Source organism: Necator americanus, chromosome I (genome assembly GCF_031761385.1).
Source record: "Necator americanus strain Aroian chromosome I, whole genome shotgun sequence".
In the NCBI taxonomy this organism is placed as follows: Eukaryota; Metazoa; Nematoda; class Chromadorea; order Rhabditida; family Ancylostomatidae; genus Necator; species Necator americanus.
In genome coordinates, this window is record NC_087371.1 from 15484738 (window position 1) to 15500692 (window position 15955).

A 15955-nucleotide genomic window follows, 5' to 3' on the forward strand; every position below is an offset into this window, starting at 1 on the left:
CACATTAAGTTCACAGGGAGAGAGCGATAGACAACTGGTTGGCTTTCTTGAATGTGCACATTTACTTGCGGAGTGGGATATGGAAGACTAGGTGGCTCCGGAAACCCAGTAGCAAAAACATCTTAATCCACTATTTTTCAGCGCATCCCAGTAAAATGAAAAAATCTGTTATAGGTAACATGTACAGAACGGCGGCAAGAGTCTGATCAAGTAGCCAGGAAAAAGCATGGTCTATAAATGAGGCCCATAAAGTAGCAATGTCCAATGGGTACCCAACTGGAGATGGTGCTACCCGATAAGCACGGTATCCCTCTCGAAGACCCAACGTAGTGGATGGCCCAGAAAAGATCTTTTTTTTTTACCTTACATATCTGATGATATGAGCAGAGCAGTACGGGGCTGTCTACGAAAAGCGGGTCTACAAAATGACGTGAGGGTTGTGGAAATAGCTCCAGCAAACCTCAAGGTTCAGCTGGTACGTAACCGTGTGTATGATGCACAACTCTGCACAACTCTCAGCTGCGTAGTTTCCCCGTATGGCAGAGAGGGTGATTGCATGATATCAGGAGTGGTGTATCGTATCACGTGCAGGTTGTGCGGTGACGATTATATAGGGGAAACGGGGCGCCCACTGTAGGTGCTATTGGTGCGGGTTCACTTCCCTGATAGCACTGCTGAGTAATTAGAGCAAAAATTATGCGACTGCGAATTATTATTACTTACTTACTTAGATACTTAGATGGCCCGTCTTCACTCGACGTGCGGGCCCCAGCATCTCTTCCACTCGTTTCGTTCCCTCGCCATTGTCATCCAAGATGTTCTCAAGCTTCGTGAGTGACGTTGACGAGGTCCTTGAGCCGTATCCAGCTGAGCTCTCAGCTGGTCCATCCGTGCAGCGAACACGTCACTCCATCTCGTTGGCGGTCTCCCTCGGGGGCGTTTAGCGTCCCTTGGGATCCACTCTAGCGTTCTTTTAGTCCATCTATCGTCGATTCTTCTCATGATATGACCGGCCCATCTATGTTTTGCTTTCGATACATATTCCGCTGGGTCGCGAAGACGGGACATTCCTCTTAAGTCGGAGCTACGAAGACCGGCAAGGTGTTGTGTGCGCCGGTTAAACTTCAGGAGACATCTCTCAAGGGCTCTGTGGGTAGTAAGTAGCTTCCTAGACGTGGCCGCGGTGTCTGCCCACGTCTCCGCTGCGTAACAGAGCGCTGGAAGGACTGTCGAGTCGAACAGATGGGCACGAAGATCATGGTCCGTCAGTTGGTCCGTAGCTTCCCTGACGGCTGCGAATGCTGCCCATGCTGCTCTCATTCTTCTATTCAGTTCTTCCTTCAGTCGTTTTCCATGTTCATAGAACGTCCGAGGTATACGTATGACGGAGTTTCCACGATTTGGGAGCCTTCAAGTTGTACTCCTCCGTCCTCGCAGTGCGCGTTCTTCATGAACTGTGTCTTCTTTCTGTTTATTCGTAGTCCTATTCTCTTCCTGCTTCGTTCAATTCGTTGAGCATCGTTTCTGCTTCATTGGTGCTGCTCGAAAAGAGAACGATGTCGTCCGCGAAACGAAGGTTCGAAAGAAATCTTCCATCAACACGTATGCCCCTTTCTTCCCAGGATAGTGATTTCATTATCCATTGCAATGCAGCCGTGAACAGCTTCGGCGATATAGTATCGCCTTGTCGTACCCCTTTCCAATGGGTATGGTGAGAGGGCGGTGGAAAAGCTGTATCCTAGTCGTGCATCGTTCGTAGCAATTGGCTAATGTCCTCACATACGACGCGTCCACACCTTGATCGACCAGCGCTGACAGTATTGCATTCGTTTCTACGCTGTCAAGGGCTTTCTCATAGTCGACGAAGGTTAGAACAAGGGGCAGGCGGTATTCCGGCAAACCTCTATGACCCTCGACACGGTCTGGATGTGGTCCAAGCAGCTGAACCCTTGGCGGAATCCAGCTTGTTCTTGAGGCTGGGCTTCATCCAGCGTCCTAGATATGCGTGTGAGGATGATCTTGGTGAATACTTTGTATAACACGCTCAGCAAGCATATCGGACGGTAGTTCCGAAGGTCCTCTCGGTCACCTTTCTTATGGATAAGAACGGTTCGCGAGGTCTTCCACTGGTCTGGGATCCTTTCTTTCTGAAGATAGGATGTCATGTGCGCTGCTAAGATTACATGAAGCGGATGGCCACCAGCCCGAAGAAAGTCTGCTGATATAAAATCAGGTCCGGGGCTGTGCCAGGTTTCATGCTCTTGATAGCGACTCGTACTTCCGAAGGGAGAATCCGTGGTGGAGTATCGCCACTGGGGATGATTGGGCTTGACACAGGAGTTGATGAACGGAAAAGGTTCGAGTAGAACCTCTCCGTAATGACTTCCATCTCACGACGAGAAGACGTGCGAGTCCCGTCTTCGCTCAGCAAGGTTGCTAGCGGAATATTATATTCGCGGAGGTCCCTGCGGCACTTCTTTAGACTCGTTCTTCTTTGTGCTGCTTCTAGAATCTTCTTCTGCCTGTACTTCAAAGATCCTCCTGCAACGCTTTTCTGCAGCTAGTGTTTGCTACTAACCGCTCAATGTGCGATGCATTCGGATCAAGCCTCAAAGCCCTTCTTCTTCCTAACAATTCCTTGGTGGTCTTCGAAATTCGATCCAAGTTTGTCGTGCGCGACTTCGAGGCACGTTCAGCACAGGCTCGTAATCCTCTGAGCAACATCTCGTAGTCCACGTTTGGGTCCTCCTCGATGTGCCAGTCACCTTGGGACAGGGAGTCCTCGAGTACGCAATCGTCGTAGACGACTTCTTTTCTCCTTCGTTGCCGATAGCAGATGTTCTTTTCCATCGTGTGGCTAAGTCGTATTTTCGCACGAAGGAGACGGTGATCAGAACCACTACAGAAGGATGGTACTACTGAGACGTCAAGTAGACACCACCTCCGGTTGGTGAGTATGTGGTCGATCTCCGCACGAGTCGCGCCATTGGGCGATTCCCATGTCCACCGACGATAATCTTTTTTCATGAAAAGAGAGTTCCCATGAAAGAGGCGAGCGGCGGACAACAGCCCGGCGAGACGATTGCCATTTTCATTCCGGTCCCCTAGTCCAAATCTTCCAATCCTGTATTCCTCTTCTGTGGCCTTTCCTAGTTTTGCGTTGAAGTCTCCGACAACGAATTTGTAAAAGGACTTCTCGTTGTGGACTACTTCCTCCAGCTCCTCGTAAAACGCGTCCAATTCGGAATCATCAGCTGCTGATGTTGGTGAATAGCAGTTGATGATACTGATGGATTTTTGGCGCAGAGGGCGGAGGCGAAGAATGGCCAGACGAGGTGACAGGATCTCGTGAGAATCGACGAGATGGACGACAGATGGGTGCACAACGAAACCAACACCGCCTACATTTCGCGACGGAACCTTCTCTCCACGAATGACAAGTGTACCGTCATTCATCTGTCGTACGTCGCTCCTTCTGCACTTGGTCTCCTGCAGAGCAATCACGTGAAATTTGATACGCTCTGCAGCTCCGAGAAGAGCAGGTCGGCGTCTGTGGAAACTGTTCTCGCGTTGTAAGTACACAGTCTGAGACAGTCTCCATGGCGAGTCGTGCGTGTGTCGCCCGTGAATTATTATTACGAGAAATTAATCACTCACGACGCTATGCTAACTAAAACTCACTGTTAATCCTTATAAGCTTGTTTGAAAATCCCGCTTTTGCCTTTTCATTTTATCTGTCATCCAATCTGAAGCTCTGGTGAAAGTCAGTTAGTTCTCAACAATTTTTGGGACTCTTTCGACACACGGCGAATGAAGGATGCAGTAACAGTGGGGAACGGGAGAACAGATGAAATCGAACTGTAGCCGTTAAGTTGTAAAGTAGATTTCAATAATTTGATTGTGAAAATCTTAATATCATGTTCGTTGCCTCTGACATAGCGGAGAACACCATCAGTGGCTCGCGTAGTTTTCCTCGCATAGAAAATACACATAAGAACTGTGTAGTTCATTCATTTCACTGTTCATTTATGTTCAAACATTATTCTCTCTGTGATGCCGTATCACCGGAGGAGTCACCTATCGAAGGTGTGAGATGCCTGGCAGACCATGCCTGGGCCGCGAATACCATTCCAACTATAGAATATCACCTGCTAGTAATGTTGGAAGTTTGACACTGGAAAAAGTAGACATTTTTAAAGCTAGAAGCTTACAATATAAACTAATGTCAAGTACAAGTTGTTTACTGAAAAATTTCCAAGGAGATTTTTCACAGCTTGGAAAGTATGGCTTTTTATTAATCTTCGGTTGGAGCACCTTCGTGAATTTCTGAAGAGAATGGAAATTTCGAACCAACATATGATGTGGGATACCAAAATGCTCTGAATAACCTCCTGATTGCGGATGTAATAACCATTTTGTCCAATTTCGAGAAATAAGCGGAGATCCTATGCACATCCCTTCCTTCCATGGAGATGTATCCGCGAGATATACCAATGGCAGGATTGCGGAGGTGTGAAGGTAATTAAAGGGGAAATGTGAAAGTAATTAACGAGGAAATTTTGCCCGTTTTCAGGCCACACATTTGTCAAAAGTGAAGTCTCGAACTATATTTGAAATCAGCAGCTCATTTACTTTCTAATGTTATTTTCAAAATTTAATTTTGACCACTTCCAGGAATTCCGACGGTTTGCGACGGATTTTGGCACACAAGTTAGTAGCGGTGTTGTACGTGATCTTCCCCTGGGATACCATCAGATCAGCCAACGCTCTGAACACGCCTTTTTCATGACGATTTCTCCAACACTTGCCAACATTGCGCAGCCCTGAAATTAAACTCCGCCCACGTTCGCCTCTCAAAAATGAGACCATGAACAGCACAAAAGTGGATGCTTATCTGTTCAGTAACTCACACATTCTTCAGTCGTGGCTAATATAGAAAAAATTGTCGCCATCATGCTCTACCCCTAGTGTTCCTCAAATCAGTATTAAGTACAACGATAAGAAGAATCTATTCGAGACTTTTCAGAAGGAGTTCGAAGATTTCGACTTCCTATTAATGACTAGTACTGTGGTGATTACGACAATAATCGTGTTCTAGTGAAAACTGCTCATGACAACATACAGGTAGAAATGTACTACCTACTTACTGATGTCAAGCTAAAACTTCTTGACCTTCTCGAGCTCGAATGAGAATGAGGAAGGTCGTTAACAAAAAAGAGTCCCTGGTAGAGAAGATGGATCCAAACTTCGTTTTCCTCCACCTGTGAACGCCACGGGTCCAGATCGGCATCCCACCACTCTATTCGTCACTAAGGTCATTTTGCGCCCAAATACCACTGGATTTCTGGATATTTACAGTGGATGCACAATATAGACTCACAATGTTTCCCTCATAGCCACAACTTTCTTAAAGCGGTCATCATCGCAGACAGGGGAGGAGCCCCTACTGCAGCTGCGAGCACTGGTGCAAAGAATTCAACAATTTGTCAATATTTTTACACCGTTTCTAGCATAATGAATTTTTATATTTTTACACCGTTTCTAGCATAATGAATTGATTATCCGTAGCCGATGTATTTTAAAAATGAACTTACTACATTTCATTTTAAAAAAGAATGAAACCTGAGAGTATGGTAGGACGATCATCATAGCAGCGCCGAACGACACTACTGCTAGGAGCAGAGTGTTTATCATGATTAGGCGCGAAGCAGATCGATTTCGCTGAGCGGGTTAACAGGAGGCAGAAATTCTTATGATTTAAGCCCATTATGGTCCCAAGCGATAATCCTACAGCACCATTTCCAACTTTCTACTGTTCAAAAGCTGAAGAAGCGCCAAGAAAAGCTCCCTCTTTCAATTTCAAGAACAGAGAAAAACAGTAATTCGTGGGAACAATAAAGGAAGTCTTGTAAACTTTAAAACGCATCCAAAACAGAAAACAAAGCACAGGTATTCCAAAATACAAAAAAGATGCTAACAACCTGGATGATAAATTAAGGCAAAAGTGACATTAAAACATGATAGTTAAGCGAAAATTATTATCTAATGGCTCCCATAAGCACGGGGATACCACATGCGGTCTTTGCTCCAACACTGCTCGAGATCATCGATAGCGCTAGGTTCATAACGCTCTACGAATGACTGAATAACGCCTGCTGCAGTCGCGTCATATGTTCTTAAGGTGACTTCACCTGCAATGACGTTGGAGATTTGAAAATATATGGCGAAAGCACTTTTTATTTCTCTGCTTACCTTTGTCATCCATCTTGGTATTTGCTTGCACGAACAACCTTCGAGGCTTTCGTCGAGCTACGCAAATGTCGCGCCATCGTACTTCTTGCTCTGACACATTGCCGTAACTCTCGAACATTTTTCTGCCTCCTTCAAAATCTCCTGTAGACTTGTAGGCCTGAATACAGTTTATGTGAAGAGAATAGGTGTCTAGTATAAAAATAACTAAATCAAACCAAACATCAGCTACCAACTTGAAGCCTAGCTAAGAAAGCGTTCACTGCTGGCCGCCCAACTGAATCAATCTTTGTCCGATCAAGCTTGAACTTCAGATCAGGCTTGCCATCTTCACCAGTACATTCCGTGATGCTCACAAATCCTTGTCCAGCTTCCAAGCATACCTTAGTTAGCACGTAACGCGCGTAACAATGAGCCTAAAATAAACAGGCTTACATTTTTCTCCAACTCAAAATGAGATACTCTTTGAAATGAGACACAATTTGTTGCCAAAAACCTACTACCAACCAGTGATAAAAAAGCATGAACATTGATAAGAATTAATAGCAACTTAAAGGAGAAATGGCATGGTATGTGGGATGCTTATTATAGGGATTTGATGGTATAGTCGGGACAAAACGGCATGTAGCACTGCGCAGTTTGCGTAAGCGGTTGCGCTCGAAGCGGCGCAGTAGACATAGCGATTGGAATCGAGGTGGGACCATCGCGAACCGCAGCAATGAACGGTATTAGCTGGCACTGCTTTGAGCGCAACCACTTACGCAAACTGCACCGTGCTTCATGTCGTTTTGACTCTACTATATTACATTCTATTAAATCCTCCTGAACTGCTGTAAAGTGATGTTACTCCTCTGATTTAAGGTATTTGTAATAGAAACAAACAAGAAAAATCTTGCTAATTATATTACAAATTAGTTATATAATTACTTATAGTTATTAGCTTGCTAGCGCATTTATTTCAAGAACATTCCCATGAGGTCATAAAAACAATTTAAATATTATGTATATAGACTCACTTGGAGTAATCTTATTGAATATCTTAACAAATTCCAGATTCCTCCTTATAATTTCATCATCTTGTACATGGTTTTATATCGCAATAAGAATAACAAAATGAGTACAACCCTACGTGCCAAAAAGTGGGTTCATAAAAGCGAAACAACGCGCATACAAAGAAATACTTCAAAACATGTTTGTATCAAGGCAGGTGTAACGCAGTCGGTCGGATCGATAGGAGGTTCGAAACCACCCTAATGTCAACCAAGCCTTTCATCCTTCCGGGGTCGATAAGTTGGTACCAGACTTGTCTGGGAGGATAAAACACTGATTTGATACATCGGCTAGCCCTCGCAAATCACTGAAGGCTAGTTGCTCCTTCGTAAACCTCAAACGATTCTGAATTGAAGTGAAAGCGGTGGCGCATCCCCAGAAGATTGATTAACGCTGAAACACTTTATCCTTCCTATCCTTATGTTTTACATTTAGAAAATTCGATAGCACTTAGATGATATTATAAGATACAATACTTCTACAAATCCAAGCTCCAGATAGGATCAATGACAACAATACTATCAAAACTGTCTTGCTATTTAAGGCCACGAAGTTACTTCTCCCGATCATTCAAGCATACAAAAAAAAAACGAACTATGTGAACTAACCTGACCCCATTTTTTGGCTTCTGGTGAGTAAAATTCAAGCGCTAGTAATCCAGCACGAATTTCATTCAGCCAATTCACATACTTCACTGTTTCAGCCATTTCGTCTTTGTAGCCAAATATCCTGAATTGCTATAACCTATATTTTAATATTATCTCCTAAATATAGCCTGTTTCAAGCGACGAAACAAATAAATGAAACAGCATTATGTCTATTCACGAGGTGAATGGTGACAGATGACCGCGGCCGGATGGTCTAGGGGTATGATTCTCGCTTCGGGTGCGAGAGGTCCCGGGTTCGAATCCCGGTTCGGCCCAACTTTTGCGGAATCATTTAGTATCGTACTCAAGCATCTTCAAATAGATGTAGCATTTATTTGCATAACTATACCGCAAAAGCTATAGTTTTGGCACCCACAAAGAAAGGATCCTCATAATATGATACAGAATTCCTCGAGAACCTTCGAATGAAGAAATCGAACGTGACTATACGATCAAACGTCCTATTCCCCCAACAACGAAAATGTTATGTCTTCTGTTGGGTCTCAAAGTACAAGTCAAAGTGTAAGGCTTACCTTAGTATCGAAGGATCTCTTGCCTCAGCTAGGCATAAGGTGGCTAGCACACTCAAAATAGCAACCTTAAATAGGGAGCGAGACATTTCTCCTTGCGGTTCATATTCTGGTTCTTGGAATGGATCCAAAACTATTCCAGAGCCTTTCACGAGGTAATACTAGGTTTGCACAGGTCAATATCGTGATCTTAACATCAAAATCTTCTCCGATATGACGCCGTACATTATGATCACTTAATGCCGTGGAGTTATGTAATTTCCTTTTGCCGTCCAGGTGTTCTTTAATTCGAACACATAGAGGTTCAGCATTTTCCCCTATGTATTCGTTACCGCACTTCATACACGAAATTTGATGAACAACACCAGAATTCATGCAGTCACCTCCTTTGTTATCTGAACATGCTTTGCAGTACGGTAGACTGCAAATGCGGTCAAATAGGCGATTAAGTATGAGTCTTTGCTTAAGACTGCTGGGGGAGCCGTAAAATCTCTACAGATTCTTCAAGATTTGCTTCCCTCAGACACCGCCGAATGGCAGCGCTAACCTCATCGGAAATAAACGGATAGACCGCGTTGGTCTGTAGCCGTTATTGACCGCAATTTTCCTAGCAAGTTCGCTTGATTCTTGTCTTTCCTTCTTTCCGCCGCAAACGGAGGTGGCTGTGCGAAACATATTTCGTACAACCGACCTCTCGTATTAGGTGAGCAAAAAGGTAGTGAATTGAGATATTCTTGTTACTGGATTAACGGTACTATTTTGTCCTATGGGTTTCGCTTGAGACATGCACTTGGACGTTGAGGAAGGGTAATCATTCTCCTTTAGGCTTTTTCCGAGTGAACTACAACGCTGTTCATTTAGTATCTTGAAAAAGTTGTCCATCTCTGCTTGACTGGAGGAACGTTAACCTGTGATGAGGGATTGTAACAATCACGCGTCCAGATCAAATTAAGAACACATACTAAACCATTCTCATGCCGAGGTTTATTGAAAATCGAAATTGGAGATCAAGAATTCTGTTAGCTCTAATCAATCAAACTCAAATTAATAAAAAAAAAAGAATAGAATTCGACTTACTCCAAAATATCTTTATCGCAGCATAGCACGTATCCTACTGCTTCTGCACGACATTCTTCGTATGCACTTGATAAGGGACCAAATTTCGATGACCACGTTTCGCCGGGCTCATACCATTTGGAAACCTGAAGGGGTGTCCAGTCTAAGGAATTTAAATTGGAGCAAAGATAGTCTCAAAATGAATGCGCCACAACTCTTCCACACATATGTGAATAGTCTGTAAAATCTGTTTGACGACTAAAATCATCGTCTCACAATGAGTGCGATACCAAGCGTAGAATAAGAAGCATCTTCTAAACTTGGTTCCAAGAGCCCGAAAAGTATTGAATCCTACCCGCTCGCCAGTGATCAAATCCTTGGTATCCTTGTCGAAGTTGAATGTGCCGTCCTTATTCCTCTGAAACAGTTTCCCACTACCGTGTCCTAGCAACTCGTGCAATCCGACTTGCACTTCAAACGAGTCCTTGTGATATTTATGCATAAGGTCCTATAAATAAACATCGTCCGCAATCTTTATCACATAAGAAATAAAAACAACACGAACCTCGTCTTCTTGGTCAATAAAGTTCATTTTCTGTTTTGGTGTAGCTGCTATGACATTTCCAAGCGAAACGTTCTTGAAACCTTCATTTTGACGGATATCATCATCTAAAATGATACAATAATGACTTTATTAAGTGTACTGCTGCCGGTAGCTCCCTTCTTTAGGTTAATCTTTGGGTTCTAAGCAGAAAATGTACGCTAAAACTAAGTAGGTGTTAGAACCGCTACTAAGCAATCATAAGAATACATAAGCAACACCCATACTCCGTTTAAATTGTATGAATCATCATAACTGCGCGAAAAAAAAAATTCAAAATACTGAAGGGCAAAAATAGAAATTCACTCACAGTTAGGAATATTAATTCCCGATGGAAGTCCACTGGATGCAAAGGCCAACACATCCAATGCTGTGAAATCTGGCTGAAATAAAACAGAAATAAATACTCAAAAAAGGAATATTAGATTAAAAACAAATAGTAACCTTTAAAAAATGGTCTTTTTCGTATGCTTTTCCCCACGGTAATCTCTTCAGTATCTCTTCAGCTCTTTGCACCAGTGTTTTGAATTTTTGTGATGTTTCTTTATTTACACATGCGACAAAGCCTCAAACAAATTTGTAAAAATTCGAGAAGCTAGTGAGTATAATGTGACTACCTTCGAATTCACTACGCGTCCCGGCTGGATCACGGTAGTTCTCGATAAAGCCTATGTAGCTTTCAATAACTGGCTCGACATCCTTAATCCAGAAACGTGAACCATCCTAAACAGTAGGAACTCTTCGGAATCGTATACGCTGCAAAGATCAAATGAGAATGTCGTGAATGTTGGAAGAGAAAATTCAGAAAAATTTGGAGAAGAGCAAGGCCACACATAGTAAACGATCACTTGAAATATGGAGACTGAAAAAAAAACTTCGAAAACACACACCTTATGATGCTTAATGTCGCCTTCAGTAAAATGCTCTATATATTTGGAGATCATTTTCTTCTGATTATCATTTGCTGCCGATTTTTCTGCCTAAAAAGCTATTATTTTGAGAACCCACGCATACAAACAACAACTAGAATCTTAAAAATCCCAATGAGTCAGAACTCCGAGATATAATGTATCTTTCCAACGTAGTTGAACAAAACTATTTTATAAACACATCAATTTCTTCCAAGTCACTGTTGACAAAAACACCTAAGTTCTCAAGTGTTCTATCTCTCATCAGAATGACCCAAAGCTCCTTCGCTAATTAAGTAGCTCGAGCGAAGACATTTTAAAGAAAGCTCGAAAAGATATCTCAAACGAATGAGATCTAGAGATAGAAAAGATGGCAAGAACAGGTAATCAGGAAGAAATTAATTCAATAAAGAACAATCCCACTAATTAGCAGCAAACTTCAAAGTAATTCGATGAAATTTATCAATCAATCCGGTGCAACGGAGAGCAGCCGATGACTTGATACTCTCTGCACGAATAATACTACCCTCTTAAATACTTACCTTCTGTAGCCACGCGCACGCCCGAGTCATCAACGGGGAGTAATCCCCGCGCTCAGTGAGCACAGTGAAATCTTCAAATTCTTCTTCTGAGGCCCCATCTAAAACTTCTTCCAATTTTAATAATGCCACAAGAAATGTCCATATGTTTTGTAAAGATGAGACTGATACAATATAGATGTACCTGTTTTGCTGCTAGCCAACTTGATCCTGTATAGGGTTTTACCGTTTCTCTTCTCTGAATCTTTAAAGAGTCTAGTGTTCCACGACTCGACGTGCTTAGCCTAAAAACAGTACCACTTAGAGGTCTGTTTTGGGACTCATGTTCAATGAAATATTTGTAGCTTACTTTAAGATATCTATCAATCTTCTCCGCATCTTCTTTCGTAATATTTTCGCTGTGGTAGCAAGTTACACCCTAAAATCGAGGTGTAGACGTAACTAAAAGCTTTGCCATGAGCGAAAACCAAGGACTACTACTTTTTTTAGTTGACAGCTGGAAAAAGAGAAAACGTTCAACCCGAAAAAGAAACCACATATAAGAAGAGTTTTAGCGTCGTTAGATCACGTTTTCGAGGTACTTTTTCTTCGTTCGAGAAATGTTCTTAACTCGAACGAAGAAAAAGTAGCTCAAAAACGTGATCTAATGGCGCTAAAACTATCAGTTCATGACGCACTTTGCCGACCATACCTTATTTCCAAAGCCTAAGTGCAGTTGATTTTCTTCAAGTGAACACACTAACGGTTTCACCGCCTCCCACGTGCTAATGAATAGTGGTGAGGATTTTCCGGCTTCAGCTGAACGCACCAATGCATCAATTTTCTCCTAAGAATGAGTGCATTGTATATTCCTCTCTCTCTCTCGATAAAAACAAAAACAACAAAAACGCTTACCGCACTGACGCTAGGAATGATTTTTGAATCTCCAAAACCACGATAGTTTCCGTTATTATAGTAAAATCCAGCAACATATACTAAGAATCCCTCCCATTCCTCATCGGTAAATCCGGATTTTAAAGCCTTTGCTGGAGAAGGGTGAGATACGTAATCCAACGAGATGGATGAGCGTAAAAATACTCTGAAAAGGTGCAACGTATACGAACGTACCTTTCAGGCTGTCCAAGCTCTCTGCTTTAAATAGCCTATAGAACGTTGCGAAAAGCCCCGCAGATTCAGGTGAAACCTAAAAGCAAACGGTAAGGAGAAATGAATGAAAGAATAGAAAAACTTATAAGTCGTTAAAGTCAACCAAACATTCGCATTCATCACAAACGAAAAACCGAAATACCTGCAGAAAAACTGCTAACGCCCCATCATACGACGCTCTTCCCATGTAATGAGCATACTGCCGTTCCCTATTAGTCAAGGCTAAAAAAAAGTGAATAGAAATTACTAGATTACAGTCACGACAGAACATTCCATATACACCAAAGAACAAATTCAGATTTTTGTATAAAAAGGTACTGTCTCTTGCATTTTATTTCTAATTTCTATTAGCAAACGAAGGTTTGTTTAGAACTACTATACGAAGGTTATAAAGAAAAGACCAGATGGTACACTGGAATCCGAATTCACGTATGACCTTATCGCCAAAGACCACAAGAACAAGATAACAATTACAAACAAACTTTCTTCCACACAAACAACATAAGCAATTGTTTATCTATCAAGAAAAAAATCAATGAAGGGAGGGAGCAGATATGCTGAGCAGCACAATGATGAAGTCTTATTACATCCATTAATTGCATCCTACAATTCAAATTTCGAAAGAATCATTTGTTAAGCGTCAAATATAAGTGCGATATAGAGGAGTGGGACCCTATTCGAGAGAAGGGGGTCTGGCTCATGGGATCCAGCTCAAGTGATGAAGATTCCTTCGCCAACCGTCCCAAAGAGAAGGGGTTCCTTCGCCAACGGTACGAGAGTAAAGGGGTCCCTCCGTCAACCGTCCCAAAAAGTAAAGGGAATCCTTTCGTTAACCGTCCAAAAGTGAAGGGGTCAGAACACCGAGTCCGACTATCGCATGTACGGCCTCAAAACCAGTGTGAGCTTTTACTGGCACAAGCCAAACAGTTTCTAACGTAGTTAAATTAAGAAAACTATTGTCCTGGCGGATAACAAAAACTGGAATGTACCAGTAGCTTATCGGATGCAAAAGGAGACATAATCATAATACAGTAGAATAAAATCATTTCCAACCATAATTGTATTGCAGAAGATGATGTATAAGCCACGAATTTGAGAAAAAAAAAATGAAAACGATTATAAGGAGTACTTGTGCCTGTTAAAGCGAGCGTTATTGTTAGCAATAAGAAAGATAGAACGCTCTTGCCACATTTACTAGCTTATCACAAGTTTATCAAGTTGCCGTTGGACTTCGCAATCGCGGTCGATGACTATCTCATCCTGATAGTTATCGAATGAAAAAAATGATAGCAGAGATGACCAATTAGCTGTCCCCCAATCAAGACCTACCAAGGAAGAAGAAAACATCATCAACGAAGGGGTTCCGCTGCTACTCCTTCTCTTTTGTTGTTAATTACTGAAACACATACATTTTGGAGAAGTAGAAAAACTGCGAAAATTGCAACTATTCATAAGAACTGAAATGTAAGAAGAAAAAGTTAAATCATCACAGATCTCCAGCGGACCTTTTTCACTTTAACATAGTATATAGCCAAATCAGGTTCATATTAAGAGTTGGATATCAACAAATAACATTAGTTATTGAACCTTCTGCTCAAACTCATCAGTGTTAAGCCTCAGATAAAGTAAGTTTGAACTCAAGTTGTCAAATTCATTGATTTTTTCAAACTTATGGCGCTGGAATTTGAATTTGTTCAATACCTACCTTCACTGTCATGAAAAAGTTGCATATAAGAATGTAATAACGAGTATGCACTCGTAATAGTGAAGAAAAAATCATAAATAGACTAAATACGTAGCGAAAAAAGAAAAAGGAAAACCATACCATTGAAAGCATCGGTGCAGTCAAGTTGACAAACTGGCGAGTCATTCGGTAGAATGTAAAGTGATTTGTCGAGAGGTGCTGCTGTACTCATGACGCGACAACCGAAAACGGGCAGATATGAACTAGAAGAAAATATGCTTAAAACGCATCCCTAATTGACGCATACAATACACAAAAGTTACGGCATTTAACTGGCAATATGAGCGGTTCTCAGGAAAAAAAAAACTGAAAACAAATATGAAAAAAATTCTTGAAATTGAGAAATCCAAAAGATCGAATTAATTTCGAGTGATTGAAAAGCTATTTCATACTATCTACAGTCATAAAGTCATGATCGACAAAAGATCAACACATAAACGTGAGCTCTTTCTCAAATATAGATTTCCACTGCCTAACTTCATTTTCATCTCCGTCTTTTTGGCAAGAACTAGTGTTTAAAGGTTCGAATAATAGCACAAGAGAAGAAGCGTATAAGGAGTTCAAAAACGATTCGAATTCCGTGGAATAATCGAAGCTAATCCGAAAAGTAAAATTTGTTGAGAAGGGAAAACTTCTGAATTTCGTTAGTTTCCCGCAAGAATAGCCCATTTTCGAACGAAAAGCGATGAAATTGGCACCTTTGATTCATTCCAAATTGTTATTTGGCATTCCCGAAATAAAATATCGCATATCACAAAACTGTGATTTTAACATAGCAAGAGTGCTACCAAGTCAGAATATACGTGTTCTAAGGGAGACAGCACCGAGTGAAAAAAAAACGCGATAAGCACACCTTAAAAAAAAACTAAACGAACGAAATCGATAAAACATGCCAAGGCCTTCTCCCTGTAGATACGTTGCGACGATAAAACGTTGATGATGCAAATGTCGAAAACGTCGGCGACCAGTGACATCGTTGTCGTCCTAGCACGAATGAAACAGAAGTGGATGACGACATTGAGATGCCACGACCCGTAAAACAACCGAAACGAGTTGCAAAAAGATGCAAACGCCTCAACATTTCTCTTCTTGGCGGAAAGGCGGTTAACCCTAGAAATTCTGCGTTCGCTTTTAGGTTACGGCACACTGATCGAAAAAAGGAACAATAACGACGAAATGTTGCACAGAATGGGAAGGAAATGACAACTCTGACCTGATACGCTTTGGAAGCTGCTACAGTGGTCTTTCAAAGATATCATTGGAGAGATGTGCGTCTATTTCGCGCACATGAATAGCACTTTTGAGGAATGCTTAGCCCTCCTTTGGGTTTTTAGCAAACTAAAGATAGCATGACCAAGAGCTCGTATATTTATAGTCATAGGAGTGCAATCGCAAGAGCTCGCTCTTCAAAATCTGGTTCCTTCTGGTAACAGACGTAAGCAGGAGAGAATATTCATCTTGTCATCTCGAATCGTTTTCTTTTGT

At 41.8% G+C, this 15955-nt stretch overlaps 2 protein-coding genes across 4 annotated transcripts; both read right to left on the reverse strand.

Annotated features, from left to right (window-relative positions):
• Positions 1 to 750: 750 nt before the first annotated feature.
• Positions 751 to 1320, reverse strand: RB195_005653 (uncharacterized protein; the record flags this gene model as incomplete). Its single annotated transcript, XM_064178287.1, has 1 exon — positions 751 to 1320. One exon carries the CDS (start codon positions 1318 to 1320, stop codon positions 751 to 753), a length of 570 nt encoding a protein of 189 aa, XP_064035354.1.
• On the reverse strand, positions 751 to 15729 carry RB195_005654 (uncharacterized protein; the record flags this gene model as incomplete). Of its 3 annotated transcripts, XM_064178290.1 has the most annotated exons (27): positions 751 to 1408; positions 1694 to 1903; positions 1948 to 2147; positions 2201 to 2522; positions 2579 to 3585; positions 4666 to 4823; positions 6093 to 6191; positions 6253 to 6409; positions 6486 to 6665; positions 7908 to 8028; positions 9554 to 9678; positions 9888 to 10040; positions 10098 to 10201; positions 10444 to 10516; positions 10578 to 10699; positions 10751 to 10856; positions 11024 to 11113; positions 11584 to 11681; positions 11765 to 11864; positions 11930 to 11998; positions 12272 to 12406; positions 12475 to 12605; positions 12688 to 12763; positions 12869 to 12948; positions 14552 to 14673; positions 15364 to 15580; positions 15684 to 15729. In XM_064178290.1, the coding sequence occupies 27 exons, from the start codon at positions 15727 to 15729 to the stop codon at positions 751 to 753; spliced, it is 4959 nt and encodes a 1652-aa protein (XP_064035353.1). The 3 variants fall into 3 exon arrangements, with proteins under 3 accessions (XP_064035353.1, XP_064035355.1, XP_013292735.2); XM_013437281.2 differs by lacking the exons at positions 751 to 1408; positions 1694 to 1903; positions 1948 to 2147; ... (2 more) ...; positions 4666 to 4823; positions 15684 to 15729 and having other exon boundaries at positions 6043 to 6191; positions 15364 to 15551; XM_064178289.1 differs by lacking the exons at positions 751 to 1408; positions 1694 to 1903; positions 1948 to 2147; ... (20 more) ...; positions 15364 to 15580; positions 15684 to 15729 and having other exon boundaries at positions 2180 to 2522; positions 2579 to 3456.
• Positions 15730 to 15955: the final 226 nt, after the last annotated feature.